Below are 18,558 nucleotides of genomic sequence, written 5' to 3' on the forward strand. Positions count from 1 at the left end.
TGTGCAAGAGGTGATTAAAAAAAAAGAGTGCAGAAGCATTCCATCATGAGTGGTAAATTATACTAATAACTAAACAGTCTCATAGTTAGCTTCAATCTTTCGCCAAAACCCTACATTGTCCAATAATTTCAGGTTCAAATGCATCTCTGCTTTGGGACAGCTTGGTATTCAACAAAATTAAGGCAAAGCTTGGAGGATGCGTTCGTTTTATGCATCCGATGCTTCACCCTTGTCCCCTGATGTCATGGACTTCCTTAGGGTGTATGTTTGCTATCTTACCGCATACAATTTAACACAAGTTTACACATTTATCATATCCTGAGCTTCATCACTGACTAATGGTTGCTTGACTTTTTAAAGATTAAGGTCCTTTAGCTTCTTAAAGAATATACTGGTGTTACTAAATAATCTTATAAATCACGCGCGTCAAAATTCATCTATGAATTTCCTTAGCCGGTTACAAAAAAAAAAAACCTTTCTTTCTTTACAGAAATAATACTGGTTCTATAGCCCAACACTAATATTACGATTAAATGATATTACTTTTTACTTATAAATAATTCGACTCTTACATGAATGACGAGTTTGATAACAATTTATTGTGGTTGACCAATTGTGTGGTTTAACCAAAATCGTTCATATACTTTCGTCAAATGCTATCGTGGTATGGAACCTTCGTAGAATTGACTCAGATGTATGAACAACCCTCAGGCTACATGAATGAGGAGTTTGATAGCAATTTATTGTGATTGACCAATTGTGTGGTTTAACCAAAATAGTTCATCCACTTTCCTCCGATGTTGTCGTGGTATGGAACCTTCATAGAACTGACTCCGATGTATGAACAACCCCCCAGTCATACAATATTGTTAATATAATGTATGTATGCAGACCCTTTAAGGGAAAGGATCCTCATTTTTTTCAAAAGAGGGAATTAGTTATGGGACCCCATCCACAACGAACTTCAACGATCCTTGAAAAAATTCAATTCAATACAAAATAATTTGCCTATTTAATTATCACGATGAAATTTTAATGTTTCTTAGAAAACAAAGTATTCGTCAATTTCTTTTTACTCAATTAGATGCCTCAAATATTTGTGATTTGGCTAATTTTTTGCAAGAATAATCTATGAGGTACAAGTTGAAAAATAAAGATCCCTTCCCTGGCTTCCTATATGTATGTATGTGTGTATATGTGTGTACACATGCATTAATATTTGGCGTTAGGTAGCTTTCATGATGGACTCCGAGGTACGAATAACCCCCAATCTTACAATATCGTTAGTATAACGTGTATGTGTTTATATACTCTATGAACTAATCTTGCATCATTAGTTCGGAGATTGGACATCTTCCTCCTCCTCCTCTAGTTTGCTTCTCATTTTCTTTTCTTTTATTGATACTAGTTATATATAGTGCTTCCATCAATCTTTATTTTAGTTAGTTGGTTGAGGCAGTGTCCATATACATCATGGCTGCTTCAAGTTCAAGACAAGACATTGAAACCTTGGCAAAGATGGAAGAGGGGGCTGGCTCATGATCATGAGCACAATGTGGAAGATATCGAGATGGCGAACCATGCATCAGCACTACGTGGAAGATATCAAGACGGCGAACACTGCAGGGTGTTCGAGCAGGAATTTTGATGGGAAGGGTTCCTAGCTCGAGCACACAGCTCCCCAAGGTGTTGACATTTTGGTTGACTGTCGAGCTCTCGCTTGCTTGTCGGGCTGCAAGAAGAGGGCAAAGTTAGTTATGGAAGGTGCCTTTGTCAGGCCTTAGATGTAAGCCGAGAGGCTCGCAATCAAAACTAACTTAGTGCTAAGGCGTGCCACTGCCATCTATGTATGACAGATGTAGAATGAGTGTATTTAAGCCAATTACTTGCGCCTCAAGTTATTCTGACTTCTCATCATCAAAGGATTGTCATGGATGAGTTAAATCCACATTAAGTTCTTTTCTATGCCTTGAGATCAAGGACTTCTGTTATCTTGTATGCTTTTAAAGGGGAGGGGTTCATATCTGATCAAGGCATCAGTTTCATTTACTTTTACGATAGTAGTGCTAAGTGAACCGGATCTAAGAGTTACTAGAACTTTGGATTATCAAGAGACCGAAAATGATTGGCATATATATTGAGGGATACATTATAACACCAAATCTATTAATAGAAAGGCAAAATCAAAGAAAGTGGGCAAGATTTCATCTTGTCAGGTAAGGTTAAAGCGTCTTGCAATCTTTTTTCTTTGCAGTTACAAAGGGTTGAGTAATAAAGAAGGATGAGGGGTAAACGAGTTTATACAAGAAAATCGATACTACAACATTTGGAGAAAGGTAGCATAGCTAATAATCTAGACAAAAGATGGCTTTTGTAGGGAATGATCATGAAAAGGACTGAAATCTGGGGCTGATTACAACTTCTAGATGCAAATCTGACTTGAGAGCAGAGTTTGTATGTTTGTTTATTTGATTGGTTGAGTATCCTTGTCTCTGGGCCTTCTTCCTCCTTTTATGGATGAATTAACTCAACTGTGTTGTTTCTGTTCTTGCCCGAAAGTAACTGAAGGGTAATGAATCATCAGCATTTTTACATGTTCTGCCATCCAAAAGTACTTTTGGGCTGGAAGTAGGTGGATTTCCATAGGGTATCACTTCTCTTGTAAGCACCTAGTCTTTGCATTTAATGGAGGCTGTCATTTTATCTTGAGATTGATGACCTGGGCTTGACCCTAGGCTTCGGCCAAACCTTCTTTATTGAGCTCATTTGGGCTTCCTTTTCTTTGAAGCCCAAAGTTTAAATATTAACCCAAGCGCAGGGCAATGGAACCAGGAGGAGGGGGAGAAGGAGGAGGAGGAGAGTATTGACAAATGCATGGATCCTGAAGTATACGAGCATGCAGCAAATCTCAGTGATCCAAACTATACAAAACCAGAGAGCTCAGTGTAGAAATCTCAGTGACCCTGAAACCTTTCAAAAGCGCAGAAACAGACAGAAAATACAATTGGGGTAAGGTTCGGAATCTAACCAGATGGGTTTTGAGAGGACGAGATCCGTGAGGCGGATTGAAGCCGCAGCTTGGTTCGTGTGTTGTGGTTTTTCTCAAGTCGAGGGCGCAGTGAAAGGGAAAGTTTGCAGGTGAGGAAAGGATAACGATGAAAGCAAATGGAAAACGAAGGGATTTTTCATCCCTTTAAGGACGTGACAGCACCACGCCCATTTCTCTCGTTGCAGGAACCCCGCCAACTACCAGCTACGGATACATTCGTAAATTCACTGTTCAACATAAAAATTAAAGCAGGTGTGAACAGAAAAATATTATTTCCTCCTTCTTTTAATTGTTATTACTTTGTTAGAACTGTTGGTTGACCTAAGAAAATAAAACAAAATAATGACTTCAATGTTCGATCATGAAGTATGAACATCTTACTGACTGTATGACCTGATCTTGCATCATCAGTTTGGAGTCGGACATCGTCCTCCTCCTCCTCCTCCTCTAGTTTGTTTCGCAATTTCTTCTTTTCTTGGTACGAGTTATATATAGTGTTTCCATCAATCTTTATTTTGGCCAGTTGGTCGAGGTAGCGCACATGTACACCATGGCTGCTTCAAGTTCAAGACAAGGCATTGAAACCTTGGCTAAGATGGAAGAGGGTGCCGCTCATGATCATGAGCACGGCGTGGAAGATATCGAGATGGTGAACACTGCAGAGCAATGGAATTGGGAGGAGGAGGAGGAGGAGAATATTGACAAATGCATGGATCCTGAAATACGTGAGTATGTAGCAATTGTCAATGATCCGAACTATACAAGTCCAAAGCTCAGGTTAGAAATGTTCAAACAGAGAAGCACCCTTGGGAATTACATTATTCACTTGGCTTCAAGTGTGGGCGATCTGGAGAGTGTCAAACTGATAGCCGAGCTACATCCGTCGCAAGTCCTGAAACAAAACAATGAAGGAAACCTTCCACTTCATTTAGCAGCATCCGCCGGACATCTATCAACGGTCTGCTTTCTGGTGGAAATTTCCCAAACTAACAATTATAATCTACTGGTTGAGAAGAATACGAGAGGGAAAACCGCGTTGCATGTTGCCATGGAAAATCACCAACAAGAGGTGGCTAAGTTCTTGATTAATAATGACGAATCGAGGTTTTCTCCAAATATGTATGGCAAGACTCCCTTGTCCATGGCCGCTGAAGCTGGGAATGTTGAGCTCTTTAAACATATGATATTTGGCAGACCTAGTCGGTTGCCCCTTGACAAGTTTCCTGAGGAACGATGGGAAGGAAACTCAGTTCTGCGCGCTGCCATTCTAGGAAGGAACAGAGGTAATTTTTGTGTACCACAAATTTTGTTTGACCTTTTTTTTGTTGAAATTATAAGGGAGCTTAGTTCGTCAGTGTTGTATTATGTCTGAGTTCCAAGTGATTCGCGCCAGGTTAATACAGAACATAGTTAATTTCTGACGAACATCCATTCTTTCTGCGTTTCACTTTTATATATAAGTGATGTTAAACACACAATGTTATGGTTCACCACTTCTATTAGAGGTTGTGTTTAGCAGGTATGTCAGTTTTGAGTGCCGAAATAGCATTGTTGTTTCCTTTTCTTCACACAACTATTCGTAAAATTCTTGTAGAAATCATAAACATAGTCCTGCTATGCATTTCTTCATCTCTGGTTGGGGCAACGGATGAACAGGGGATGACTCCTCACACGCTTGGGGCATACATAGGTGACTTTGAAACTGTTAGAACTATGCTAGCAACTGACGGAGATTCAGCTGTCGCAAACAAAGAGGACAAAAATGGCTTCACTCCCATACATTTGGCTTCCAGAAAAGGCCACATCACGATTGTTGATTTGCTTCTCAAACATTGCCCACAGCCAAGGGACTTGCTTGACAAAAACAAATGGAATATTCTTCACACGGCAGTTTGTCATCGAAGAGACAACGTGGTCAAATATATTCTTGGCAGGTTCGAGTTTCAAGTGTTGATTAATCAAAAGGATAAATTTGGAAACAATCATCTGCATTTAGCCGTATGGCAAGGGTACCCAAAGACTGTCAGCATTATAGCATCAAATAAGAGAGTTAACTTCAGCGTTAGGAACAGTGCAGGCATCTCAGCAATGGACATTGCACGAACGTCCTTGATGGGCGAAAAAACCTTGTTTCTTCGCCGGGTAAGTAATTTCTTCAACACATTTTATTTCCTGAACGAGTGCAGATTGAATTTTCTCAGTGTTCATAACAATTCCCTTAATTAACCGCAATTTCCTTCTCCTTGCAGCCTCTAACGGTCATGGCCTTGACATTAGCAAGTGCTTCGCGTTCTCCAGAGAAGAGTATTTCTTCCAAAGTAAAGCCAACGGAAGCTATTTATTTCAACGTCACCAAGCAAAGGAGAGCATTTCTTTCTGTTGTCCCCGAGGACGCTAGTAGCCATATACTGACTGTCAATAATCTCCTACTGGTGTCGACACTCGTAGCCACTGTAACCTTTACTGCTGGCTTCACGATCCCAGGTGGATATATGTGTTATACTTTCTGATATTCAATCTTAATCACCTTTTACAAGGCCTTACGGGAAGGCTTTTTATATACACTTCAACATACAATCTTTACAATTTAAAAATGCAAGTGACTGCACGCCACACATGCAGCAGCACAGTCACAGCACACAATAGCACTCAGATGCAATAGCACGAATAGAATTCTGCACTGCATGTGCATACTGATCTCAGTGCATAATGAATAGGAATCTGCACTGCATGTGCATACTGATCTCAACCCATGCTTGCCAACTAGGATTCTGCACTGCATGTGCATACTGATCTCATTTAACAGCCCCCCACAAGCTGACAGGTTGTGGAACAACAGGAAGCTTGGAGACAAGGAACTTAAACCGAGACGAAGACAGACCTTTGGTAAACAGGTCAGCAAGTTGATCTTGCGAACAAAGATAATTAACCAATAATTGCCCATGAACCACCTGCTCCCGTACATAGTGATAGTCAACTTCCAAGTGTTTAGTTCGTGCATGAAAAACTGGATTAGACGCGAGAGCTATGGAAGATATATTGTCACACCAGATTTGAGGACGAACCAAATACAAATGCAGATCTTTGAATAATGATCTTAACCAAGAGAGCTCAGCCGCAGTGTATGCCAACTGCCTGTACTCGGCTTCAGCACTAGACCTAGAAACAGTCTTCTACTTCTTTGAACTCCAGGATATAAGGTTGGAACCAAGATATATACAAAAGCCTCCAGTTGAATGACGAGTATCCGGATTCCCTGCATAATCCGCATCAGAGAAAGCACTGAGTTGAGTAGGTCCAGGTTTATAGAGAAGACCATGAGTATGCGTGGCCTTCAAATATCGTAAAATTCGTTTGACGGCCATCCAGTGAGTTGTTTGGGGAGCATGCATAAATTGGCATACTTGGTTGACAACATAGGACAAATCTGGGCATGTAATTGTCAGGTATTGTAGTGCTCCAACCACACTACGATACACATCTGGTTTGTCATACAGTTCGCCCCCATGCGCACTGAGCTTTTGACCGGATGAGACGGGAGTAGATATAGGCTTGGCTTCAGTAAATTTGGTGCGAGATAGCAAGTCCAATGCATATTTAGATTGACAGAGATGCATAGCAGTCCCATAATAGTTGACTTCAACCCCCAAAAAATAATGAAGGGTTCCTAAGTCTTTCATGGAGAACAACGTACCCAAGCGCTGAATCAATCGGGATATTTGGTGAGAACTATTGCCTGTGATGAATATGTCATCCACATAGATTAGGAGAAGCAAATACACACCGTTGTGTCTGAACACAAATAAACTGTAGTCGCATGTGGATTCCTGGAACCCTAGTTCGAGCAAAAAATCTGAGAACCTTTGAAACCAAGCCCTGGGCGCTTGCTTCAAACCATAAAGACTACGTTGAAGTTTACACACATGATTTGGGAATTGCTGATCAACAAACCCCGGCGGCTGGCGCATGTAAACTTCTTCCTTCAGAAACCCATGCAGAAACGCATTTTGCACGTCAAGCTGCCTGACCTGCCATTTGTTAGACACAGCAAGACTTAAAACAAGCCTGATCGTACTGTGCTTGACAACAGGACTAAAGGTCTCACTGTAATCCACTCCAGCCTGTTGATGAAACCCATTGGCGACAAGCCTCGCTTTATGTCGTTCAATCGTACCATCTGCACGTCTCTTCAACTTAAACACCCACTTGTTAGGAAGCAAATTCATGTTGGAATGATGGGGAACCAAACTCCAAGTTCCACATCGCTGCAATGCATTAAATTCTTGACTCATCGCATTTCTCCACTCCGGATACTTAACAGCTTGACTGAAACACGTTGGTTCAACAGGTAACGTGTCAACAGTTAAATGCATGGCATATTTGGGATTGGGTTTATGAATCCCTGACTTGGAACGAGTAGTAACGTGATAGTGTGGAGCATCAGGAGTAGCAGGGAGCACAGGTTCAAAATGTTCAGCGACTTGCTCATTTGATGGTGCAATAGACTGGATAGTAGGGGATGGCACAGGTATTGTAGGGCAAGGTTGAGATGAAATAAGGTTAGGATGGGTGTCAGTTGGAGAGGGTCATGTGGCAAGAGTGGTTGGATTAGGGTTAACGTCTTGGGAAAGAGATGAGACAGCAGTATTAGGGTTAAGTGGTTGATGCAAATTAGATCTGCTAGGGGTGTCAAATGTCAATAAGAAATCTGGGGTCAGAAATGTACCTAAAGATGTGACGCTTTCTGAAGAAGATGTGAGTCCCTGAAAAGGGAAACAGTCCTCATCGAATAGGACATGGCGAGACACATAAATGCGTCTTGTAGACAGATCCAAGCACTTGTAGCCCTGATGATTCAGTGAATAACCCAAGAAAACACAAGCTTTGGATTTTTGTTGAAGTTTATTTTGGGTATAAGGCACTAACCAAGGAAAGCATCGACAACCAAACACCTTTAAAACATCATACTTTGGTTTTTTTTTGAAAAAGTTTCTCTTAAGGGGATGCATAAGACAAAAGTTTAGTTGGCAAACGATTTATCAAGTAAACTGCCGTGGAACAGGCATCAAACCAAAAATTGTTGGGCATGTGAGATTGTGAAAGCATGACTATACTTGTTTCAATAATGTGTCGATGTTTTCTCTCGGCAATTCCATTCTGTTCAGGGTGTTTAGGACAAGAAAATCGTTGTGAAATGCCATTATCATTGAGAAATTTTTGAAAGGCATGGCTTTTATACTCGCCACCTTCATCACATTGAAGGGTTTTAATGGACAAATCAAACATTTTTTCAACTTTGGCCTTAAATGTAACAAAGATTTCGAACACTTCACTCTTGTTTTTCATAGGAAAGATCCAAGAATAACGAGAGTAGTCATCCACAAACAAAACGTAATAACGAAAACCTTCATTAGAATTAATGGGAGAACACCACACATCAGAGTGTAGAAGTTGCAAAGGAGATTGAGACATTGACTCAGACAATTTGAAAGGTAACTTTGTACTCTTGCCTAAGGGACACGACTGACAAAAACTTACATTTGAAGTTCCGTGAATTGGTACCAATTTATTGGAAATTAAAAACTTAATTATAGAAGTGGCAGGGTGACCTAGTCTTGCATGCCATGTATTCACCGAACACCGAAGGCCTACAAATGCTGAAATTGGATGTTTGAGTTGTCCAGTGCCACATGGAAATGGATATAATCCATTCTCACATCTCCCTCGGAAAAGCGTCTTCCGAGTCTTGAGGTCCTTAACAAGGAAATAATAGGGAAAGATTAGAAGATAGCAATTGTTGTCCAAAATGAACTTATGCGCAGAAAGTATATTTTGGGAGGCAGAAGGACAATGAAGATATTATGCATGTCAAACGAGCAAGTTGGAGTATGTAATTTATTTGAACCAGAATGAGAGATAGAAATGCCAGAGCCATTACCTACACCTCCAATAGTTTCATTACCATTATACTCTTTAGGGTTAACAAGGTTCTGAATCTCAGGAGTTATGTGAGCATTTGCGCCAGTATCCAACAGCCAGGTACCATTCTGTTGTTTGTTGAGAGTGACAGGGGCAGACGACATGGCTGCAAGGCGTTGAGTGGGAATTCGTCCTTCAAACGCAGAATTCATCCTATTATAACAATCAAGGGCCGGATGACCTGGTTTGCCACCGATTTGACAAACAATTCTTTCACCATTAGAGACAACCCGCTCTCCACTACATGGCATGGTGCGAGAGTTGTTGTTGGTTCGAGGGCCATTTCCTCGTTGGTTGAACATGTTACCTCGATAGGATGAGGAAGCACCTCTCCCAGTCCCTCGAGTGCGGCCACCACCTCGACCACGAGAAGCAACAAAAGCATTGACCTGCGCAGATTCCACCAATGGAGCAGTGTACGCAGCCATTCTACGCTCAGTAGTTAACAACAGTGCCTCAAGAGTAGGGTAAGTGATTGGAGAATCACGAGCTTGAGCAGCACTGACAGTCATCTCGAAGGCAGGTCCTAAGTTGTTTAACACAATCTGGACCAGTTCATCATCACTCACTGGTTGCCCTGCTAGGGCAAGGTTGTCAGCAATCGCATTCATGCGATCAAGGTAATCGGCCACAGTTAGATCACCTTTCTTCGTCTGCAATAATTCATTTCGCAGAAACAAAATCCTGTTTTGTGAAGTAGAGGCATACCGTTGCTCGAGTGCTTCCCAGGTGGCTCGAGCAATCCTCTTGCTCGCCACGATAGACTGGACAGAAGCCGTCAACGAGCCATTGATCCAACTAAGGATCATTTGATCCTGTTGGACCCATGCAGTGTACGCAGGGTTCACAGTTGTTACACCCGGCAGATGCTTGGGAGGAGACTCCATCGTTCCATCAACATATCCCATCAGATCTCTGCTCTTGAGAATTGGGAGAATTTGGGCCAACCACAGTGGGTAGTTGGTCCTGTCAAGTTTGATGTTAACGACAGTGGTGAAGGGGTGGAACGGATGAGGGGAAGTAGAGGAGGAGGGGACAACATTGTTCTCAGCCATTAAAGCGTGGGAAGAAAAGGAGAATCGATGTCGTTAGACCAAAAAAAGGCTCAATACCATGTTATACTTTCTGATATTCAATCTTAATCACCTTTTACAAGGTCTTACGGGAAGGCTTTTTATATACACTTCAACATACAATCTTTACAATTTAAAAATGCAAATGACTGCACGCCACACATGCAGCAGCACAGTCACAGCACACAATAGCACTCAGATGCAATAGCACGAATAGAATTCTGCACTGCATGTGCATACTGATCTCAGTGCATAACGAATAGGAATCTGCACTGCATGTGCATACTGATCTCAACCCATGCTTGCCAACTAGGATTCTGCACTGCATGTGCATACTTATCTCATTTAACAATATGAGCTCTGGAAGGGACGAAGGCAAGTCAACTTTGGTTACAGATTGGCTATTCCAAACATTCTTGATATGCAACACCATAGCAATGTATAGCTCAATCACTGTTGCAATTGGTCTTTTGTGGGCACAGACGGGTGATATGAGTTACGCTTGTTCAAAAGTTGGACTACCAATTTTAGGCTTAGCTCTTTCGATGATGCTTGTGGCGTTCATGGCTGGTGTTGCTTTAGTAACAAGTAACCTTACTTGGCTTGCCATATTCGTTGTCATCACGGGTTCAATCTTCCTCGTCGTTGTAATACTGTTGCTTGTTCCATTGATCATCCCGATTTCTACTAAGCATCGCATTACATGTTTCGTTTTACGTTGTGTCTTCCATATGTTACTGAACATACCCAAGTATGACGATGTTGACGATTGATTATGAAAGAAGATTGAACTGTCGATTCGAAATCAATGCTATGGAAAGTTACAAAGACAAAGCATGTTGAGTAGCGTGTGAGGAGTAATAAGGATCTTTGCGTGTCCTTCATGTATCTGTCTGTATTTTTCATAAATGAAATGCGTAGGACAACTGTGGAATGCCAATAACTATCTCTTACTTAAATGTAATATTGTGCTAAATTAGTTTATGAGTGCTCGGAATACAAAAGTACGTTACTGAATTCAATTGAACAATTTAATAATTTTGATAAATATCACTGCCTCCGGAGCAAAGTATGTACAAGATTATATATTTGATCGGCTTATCGTTGTGGCTAGCTACTATTCTTGTGTACAACATGGGAGAAGAGAGAGAGAGATTGATGGATAGAAATACGAATCACTGCTTCACAAGCGGCCTTGTGTTGTCCCAGCCCAAAGCCATTGACGAGCAGAACCCTCCACAAGAGAGGAGACCTGTGAAACCTTAAGGTTAGTTCTAATATCCAGACTGAATCTGGAACGACTTAATTATACAGCAAGACAAAAATAATTCTATACACGACAAAAATAATTCTATACACGCACAGACGCGCACACCCGACATGAGCTTTTTATTCAATATACACATAACCCCTCAAGCCAAAACGGTTTCCTGATCTGTACTAACCAAGGTTCCAAAAGACTTTATGCGCTAGTCGGGTGGCGAGCTGAGGGCTAGGCGGATTTAAGTAAATCTATTATATTTCGTGTAAATAAATGTCTATTTATACTTAAAATGTATATAATTTTATTATGAACTACAAAATAGAATGACATATATATTAGAAAGTATTGGAATATAATGAAAACATGGGAAACATACATATAATGTGTATTCATTTACGTATTCAACAAGTCTTTTACAATTTATTGGAAAAAATAAAATGCAAAATGAAAGTAATCTAGGCAGTTTAGGCGGGTGTCTCAACAGGCCTAGACACTATTTCTTAATTTTTAAACACTTAGGCATTAATCGGGACGATGACCAACCGCCTTGTGCCTAGGCAAGGATTTTTAGAAGAGTGGTACTAACCTTCTCCCAAACTTGTGAATGGTAATCATCAAGGCAATCAAACTCCGCAGCAGAAAGCAAAGATAAGTCTGATCATTTTATCCTGCATGGCAAAAACCGTATGAAAAGAAAAACCATAGAAACCAGCCATTTCGCCCCTTCTTTTAAGGACGAATAACTAAAAGTTGTAGGGGCGGTTCTAGCTCGGCATGTAGAAGTAAAACCATTCCAACACCAGAGCAATGCTAAAGGTAAAAGCCAATGTGAATAGGGTGATTGCTCTACGTCAAATTTGGTTTCTTCGTCTGAGGGAAACTAAAAGGTATTCCAGCAGTAATGCATTGGTTAACCACTCACTGAAAAAGGTCACACACATAACCAATTGAACTACTAGGTAACCAAAGCATACCAGAATCGGGACAAATGTGAGTTTTTCAAATCCCAGGTAGCAAATTCCTCCAAAACGATTTGGCCTGCCGATTCTTTCACAATAAGGAGATTCTGTATGAGGATGAACATGTGAAATAGTATGGAATAACAATCATGCAGCTCCCACACCATGCCCAGTTCCTACCACAATTAAAGGCAACGTAAAAATAATTTAGCTCATCTCCGAAAGGAAAATGTTTATGATAATTTGATAGAAATTCAAGAAAAAAACCGTGTCGAAAATCCAGTCCTATCTTCCAAAGGGAAGATCGAGCAAATGCATCTAACACAAAACTGGGCGTGTTTTCATGGAATGCTGCCTCATCAAGAGCTATATGACCCTGCAATTGCAAACTTTATCAGAAAACTCAAAAGACAATCGGATCTCAAATGCAAAAAATTAGTCAGTACGAGGAGTCGAATACTCAAGTACATTAATTGTGTACCTGAAAAACTCGGGTAAGGCATTCTTTTTGTCGCGAGGTAGGTTCACCAAAATGTACGGTCCTAGTTATGTCAGTGAGTCAGTAGTAAGCTTGGGAATATAAGAGCATTGTTGTGCAACGGAAGCGGATTGACTGCGGTACCGTCGGTAAAGATGATATGGGAAAATTAAAGCAAAGATAACCAGAGAAAATAACAAGAAGAAATTTTGCGTGGTTTGGCAATTTGCCTACGTCCAGGGGAGGGAGATACTCACTTTCATTAACAAGGTAACATGTGGAATACAAGAAGAACACTCTTTAACCTTCAACCTCACTTCCCAATAAAATCTCAAATACACCCTGTTGGTTTTACTCACAAACCAGAATATAAAACCAAACCACTCACTCACTCAAGCAAAACCTTATTTCTTGAAACAAACCAAGAAAACTAGAGAAGCCAAAAATGTTTTGCTTATTTCATGTTGCTTTGTTTCAAATATAATTTTGCGATGCTTGACACTTTGATGGAAAAAGCCTATTTATAGGCTTTGAGAATGAATCACGATCACAATTTTTTCTTCCCAGCCAAGCACCATTTTGTGGCCTAACTTATGGCTTAATTTTCTCGCTTAATACAATATTAAAATTAAAGTGTACTTGTCTCGTCATTGCCCATAATGAAAAAAAAAACTTGTTATGTTTAATCAATAATGACATTATTAGAAACCATCTGTCTATCAAGCATGCATGTTTCGCATGCATGTTTCTCTTTGGTAATAAAGGTAAATAGCGGGGCTCCGAACCGGAATTCTTATTTTGGAGCTCCGAAGAAGGCTTGGCGGAGATGGAGAGGTGCAATTTCGGATAGTCAAGAGCGGGGCCTTTGGAGAATGTCAGTCTGTATGTGTATACACAGCGTAACGACATGCCGTTTCCTTCTCACCTAAGAGCTCCAACGAAAAAGCACACACAAAAAGTCGTTCCTCTGTTTTTTTTTTCCTTCTCCCTCTCTCTCTTACTTTGTCACTTTACTTTCCAGTTCTTCTCCGCAGATCAAAAACCAACCGAAATCCCAGTTCAATTCGAACTCCCCATTTCCCGAAAGCTTCAAGCTTTTTCAATGGTGACCATCACAGAGGAAGACGAAGACCAACACCGCCGCGACCCGAAACCGAAACCGAAACCGAAACGGTCGCCACCACAAGAGATCAAGCCAACTCCACCACCACCACCAAAACGCACTTCGCCGCCGCCAAAGCCACCGCAAAACTCTCAAAATCCATTCGCTTTCTGGTTCTACTTCACTCTCACTGTCTCTCTCGTCACCGTCGTCTTCATTTCTCTCTCCTCTCTTTCCCCGCAAGACCCGAAGTCTTGGTTTTTGAGCCTGCCAGCCGCTCTCCGCCAGCACTACTCCAAGGGTCGCACCATAAAGGTACAAACTCACCCGAATCAGAACCCGGTTGAAGTTTTTTGTACTGAGAAAGGTTCTGTGGGATCGGAAAATGTTGTTATTGTTCATGGGCTGGGACTCAGCTCCTACTCTTTTCGAAAAGTTGTTAAATTTTTAGGGTCCAAAGGGGTTCGTGCGGTTGTGTTTGATTTGCCCGGAAACGGGTTTTCGGACAAATCGGTGGTGGAGGTTGGAGAGGGGGAAACTGGGATTTTAGGGAGGTTTTGGAATTTATATGGTGAAATTCAGGAAAAGGGTTTGTTTTGGGCATTTGATCGGATAATCGAAACAGGGCAGATGCCGTATGAGGAAATCGAAGCTCGGGTTTCGAAACAGAAGGTTGTGAAGCCGGTTGAAATGGGTCCCGAGGAGATTGGTAAGGTGCTGGGGCAAGTAATTGAGACGACAGGTTTAGCTCCTGTGCATTTGGTGTTGCATGATTCAGCTTTGGGGATGGTTGCCAATTGGGTTTTGGAAAATGTGGGATCGGTGAGGAGTGTAACGCTCGTTGATACCTCACCCAGATCGACGGGTGCTTTGCCTTTGTGGGTTTTGGGAGTGCCAATGATTAGGGAGTTTGTGCTGAGGTTTTCACATGCTTATGCTTGGTTGGTTAAAATGAGTTGCTCAAGGGGGATTGATGTTTCGGATATCGATGCACATAGACTTCTGTTGAAGGGTAGGGATGGGACTAGGGCCATTGTTGGGATGGGAAAGAAGTTGAATCATAGCTTTGATATAGCAGAATGGGGGGGTTCGGATGGATTGAAAGGTGTGCCAATGCAGGTGCTTTGGTCTAGCAATTGGTCCAAGGAATGGAGTGAAGAGGGAAACCGTGTTGCAAGTGCACTTCCACAGGCAACTTTTGTCACCCATTCCGGCGGGCGGTGGCCTCAGGTGAGGATTCGATATATTCATGAACTACTGCTTGTTTTTCTTGTATGTGACAGGGCTAAAAATCTCAATATTTAGGATACGTTTGCCTAGGTCTTGGTTTCCTTGGAATAATACTGTTAAAAATTCTGTATGATGGAAATTATGAAACTTACTTAGCGAGTAAACTTGTTTCCAGGGGACACAAGACAATGTCCCTGTTTGGTTGTGAAATTGACTTTGTACTGCATGTCACTAGAAATTTATGACTTAAAATTGCTGTTAAAGATTACGATATAATGGTATATTCACAAAGGGCATCGGTTGCTGGGTGGAGGAGGCTAGCTCTTGGACAGCCGGCCGAATCAATACAACCAGATGGTTCTTGCTTGAACATGTAGTTGCGCGGTTTGTGGAAGGATTTATACCTATCTTACCAATGTTGTAGTCGACAGGTCAGGATACCTAGTGTATTGGGACAATGTTGTTAGTGAAATAAAAAATATTTAATGATTTTGCCTACTTTATGCAAAGGAGTTTGATTTTACTTTCCATTTTTACGGACCAACTTCGTCCTTTGTTGAACAATATGCCATGTAGTTCAAGAAATCGCTCTGTTTCGAGGTCTTCTCATCGCCTGTTGTGGAAGTTTTAATAAGCTGTTCTATTTATTTGGTTGATGCAGGAGGACGCAGCTGATGAGGTAGCTGAAAATATTTCTTATTTTGTGTCCTCATTGCCTGCAACTGTCAGAAAGGTTGAAGAAGAGCCGTTCCCCGAGCATATTCAGAAAATGCTCGATGAAGCAAAAATCAGCGACCATCATCACCATGACCATGGTGACGGGCATGACCACCATCATAGTCATGGAGCTAGTTATCCTGATGCGTACGGTCTTGGCCATGGTCATGGATTGGCAAGTTGATGAGTTTTATTGTGTTTTCAACTTTTTTCCCAAGTCACCATGCGGTTGAGGTAGAAAGCAGATTCAGGCCACTGGATTAATCCTTTTGCTCTGCCATCAACGCTTGGAAGTTTTTATCTAACGTAGAATATTCCTCGATCAGCCGACCCCACTTAGTGGAATAAGGCACTGTTGTTTGTTTGTACAATATTCCTCGATGAAGACGTTTGTTCTGCTGAATCTTTCAAGCTTGTGATGTATTGTATTTTGTATTCTGAATTTAAGAAAGGAAGCTGGTTGATATGTATGATCAAATATGATACTTCTCTATTTGTATATGTAGTAAGAGTGTAAGACCTCTCATTCTTCCCCTTCTTTCTAATAACGTATATTCATTATATCAATTTCATAGTCAGAATCGTTCAACTTCTTAATCTTCGGTTGAAGATTATTTCTAGAAAATATCATTCTAATTGGAGATCATTTAGACTTCGAAGTGTATGGAAGAAAGTGATGGTGTGAGTACCAAGTAACATATTCAAAATGAACTGTTGATTTACTTTGTACATTTGAACAACTAAACGCTTTCTAATTTGGAGAATAAGTTCAACGGTCCAATTATAGAGTTATATGATGAGGATACGTTATTTGTAGAATATGAGATGTGCATTCCCAATGGGGGAACATAAGTATTATTGTTTTGCATATGTATACCTTGTCTTTAGTTGAATCCTCTTTCTCCCTATAATTTCCCTTTGCCATTCCTTTTTTCCCCATTTAGATTTTCCTCCACTTTATACAATGGGCAAAGAAAGTTTTTATTTTTTATTTTTGAGAAAAGGAAAATTTTCATTACCAAACAACTTTATACATATCAAATTGTAATATAAAAATAATATAAGAGAAAATTCTTAAAACAGATAAGACTCATTATAAGTATGTATTATTGAAGCAAAATCTGTCATAAACAGTTTCATAGTTAACATACAATCGAAGTATATACATGGCATTTTATATTGCTAGAAAGTCCAATCTATCCTCAAATAAAATCAAACTATTGTCATTATGCTATCACATTTGACAAATTACAAGGATTTAAATTGCGACAATTGAAACTACGTAAAATTAACTTTGTTCAAACAACACAATCAAAACAGAGCAGGGACTAAAGTATTTGCTTGGAACTTTATAAGAAGAAATTAATAATTTTCAATGGAAAACTTAAGTTGGTGGATTAGAAACAAAAGGAAACTATGAAGACGAAAATGATAAGAGAAAGGTACATAATAGAAAAGTGAAAATCCGAATAAAATGCGGGGACTGTTAGTGCAAAATTCGTCCTTCTATATTGCTGTGGCCCTAAGCTTCTTTAAACGTCAATGGGTTGCTGCGGGGACGAAGAAAACGACGACGACATCCTCAACCCTCTTTACGCCGACGCCACCGACACCACCGCCCCAAGCGTCGGCGAATCCTCCAACTCTACAACCACCATATCCCCTATGAACTCTCACTTCTCGGCCTTGACTTGCCGCGACACCCTCCGCCTCATCTTCGAGAAGCTCCCGATTCCCGACCTCGCTCGCTCCAGCTGCGTCTGCCGAGTCTGGAGCTCCGTCGCCTCCGATCAGGAGATCGTCGCCAAAGCCTTCAAAGCTCCTTGGAATCTGAAGGAGGTGATCGGGAAGCCGGCGTCGTTAAGCTTCTGGAGGGACAATTCGATCGGAAAATTCGCCATCTCTCACCGGATTGTCCGCGGGGACAGCCTCGCCAGCCTCGCCGTCAAGTATTCCGTTCAGGTACGCAAGCATTTTGGTTCTTAATTCCTATCATCTGTTTGCTTTGAAGCACATAAGTACTTCTATACAGATAAGCAATTTTAAGTTTCCGGCCAAACATAGTCTTAATTCAATTTCTTTCAGGTGATGGACATCAAACGATTGAACAACATGATGAGCGAGCACGGAATATACTCGCGGGAGAGATTGCTGATTCCGGTAAGCAATGCGGAGATCCTTTCGGAAGCTACGTGCTATGTTGAAGTGGACAATTATGCTAAGAGAGAGGTGGCTGTGTTGTATTTGGAGGGCGGCCCCGGCCCGAAAACCATAAACAGCGGCAGCATCTCTTCATGCTCTGTTTTGCAGAGCAAGAAAAGAGTGATTGAATCACTGAGGAGAAGCCTGCGAGTCGATGATGCAACTGCAAGCTACTACTTGTCCATTGCCGATGGCGATCCAAGAGCTGCAATCTCTCAGTTCTCCCAAGACCTTAGGTGGGAGACCAACACCCACCTCGGCTTTGGTTAGGGCTGGTTCGGGACTGCTTGTGTCATAAGCGCTTCTGCCAGTAGCGCTTTTGCTAAGTGAATTTCAACTTGTAATGCTTGTTCTATCAGCCAATGAATCAACTTCAAGTGTATGTAAGTCTTGTGATTTGTAATTTTAATGTCGAAACGTTGTTATTGATGGAAAGCTTCTTTTGAATAGAGAATAATGTTCAGCTTTTCGTTTCTCGATTTAACTATCGTTCATGAAATTTGAA

General features: G+C 41.1%; 3 protein-coding genes across 3 annotated transcripts; all 3 read left to right on the plus strand.

Moving 5' to 3' along the window:
- Positions 1-3,483: 3,483 nt before the first annotated feature.
- On the plus strand, positions 3,484-10,935 carry LOC137744879 (protein ACCELERATED CELL DEATH 6-like). The gene is made up of 4 exons (XM_068484688.2): positions 3,484-4,332; positions 4,644-5,191; positions 5,299-5,539; positions 10,453-10,935. The coding sequence occupies exons 1-4, from the start codon at positions 3,591-3,593 to the stop codon at positions 10,872-10,874; spliced, it is 1,953 nt and encodes a 650-aa protein (XP_068340789.2). The 5' UTR covers positions 3,484-3,590; the 3' UTR covers positions 10,875-10,935.
- A 2,795-nt stretch (positions 10,936-13,730) lies between these two features.
- LOC137744843 (protein AUXIN RESPONSE 4) lies at positions 13,731-16,381 on the plus strand. The gene is made up of 2 exons (XM_068484652.2): positions 13,731-15,134; positions 15,796-16,381. The coding sequence occupies exons 1-2, from the start codon at positions 13,905-13,907 to the stop codon at positions 16,033-16,035; spliced, it is 1,470 nt and encodes a 489-aa protein (XP_068340753.2). The 5' UTR covers positions 13,731-13,904; the 3' UTR covers positions 16,036-16,381.
- A 974-nt stretch (positions 16,382-17,355) lies between these two features.
- LOC137745625 (F-box protein At1g55000) lies at positions 17,356-18,537 on the plus strand. The gene is made up of 2 exons (XM_068485609.2): positions 17,356-17,813; positions 17,937-18,537. Exons 1-2 carry the CDS (start codon positions 17,394-17,396, stop codon positions 18,321-18,323), a joined length of 807 nt encoding a protein of 268 aa, XP_068341710.2. The 5' UTR covers positions 17,356-17,393; the 3' UTR covers positions 18,324-18,537.
- Positions 18,538-18,558: the final 21 nt, after the last annotated feature.

The sequence above is a fragment of the Pyrus communis genome, chromosome 12, assembly GCF_041283825.1.
Source record: "Pyrus communis isolate YQ-2024b chromosome 12, ASM4128382v1, whole genome shotgun sequence".
Taxonomy (NCBI): Eukaryota; Viridiplantae; Streptophyta; class Magnoliopsida; order Rosales; family Rosaceae; genus Pyrus; species Pyrus communis.

Bases quoted from the DNA above. Each gene is read 5' to 3' on its own strand.
- LOC137744879 (XM_068484688.2), top strand. From the start codon at position 3,591: ATGTACACCATGGCTGCTTCAAGTTCAAGACAAGGCATTGAAACCTTG. The intron at 4,333-4,643 runs GTAATTTTTGTG...AAATTCTTGTAG, and splicing joins CATTCTAGGAAGGAACAGAG to AAATCATAAACATAGTCCTG. The intron at 5,192-5,298 runs GTAAGTAATTTC...TTCTCCTTGCAG, and splicing joins AAACCTTGTTTCTTCGCCGG to CCTCTAACGGTCATGGCCTT.
- LOC137744843 (XM_068484652.2), top strand. From the start codon at position 13,905: ATGGTGACCATCACAGAGGAAGACGAAGACCAACACCGCCGCGACCCG. The intron at 15,135-15,795 runs GTGAGGATTCGA...TGGTTGATGCAG, and splicing joins CCGGCGGGCGGTGGCCTCAG to GAGGACGCAGCTGATGAGGT.
- LOC137745625 (XM_068485609.2), top strand. From the start codon at position 17,394: ATGGGTTGCTGCGGGGACGAAGAAAACGACGACGACATCCTCAACCCT. The intron at 17,814-17,936 runs GTACGCAAGCAT...AATTTCTTTCAG, and splicing joins CCGTCAAGTATTCCGTTCAG to GTGATGGACATCAAACGATT.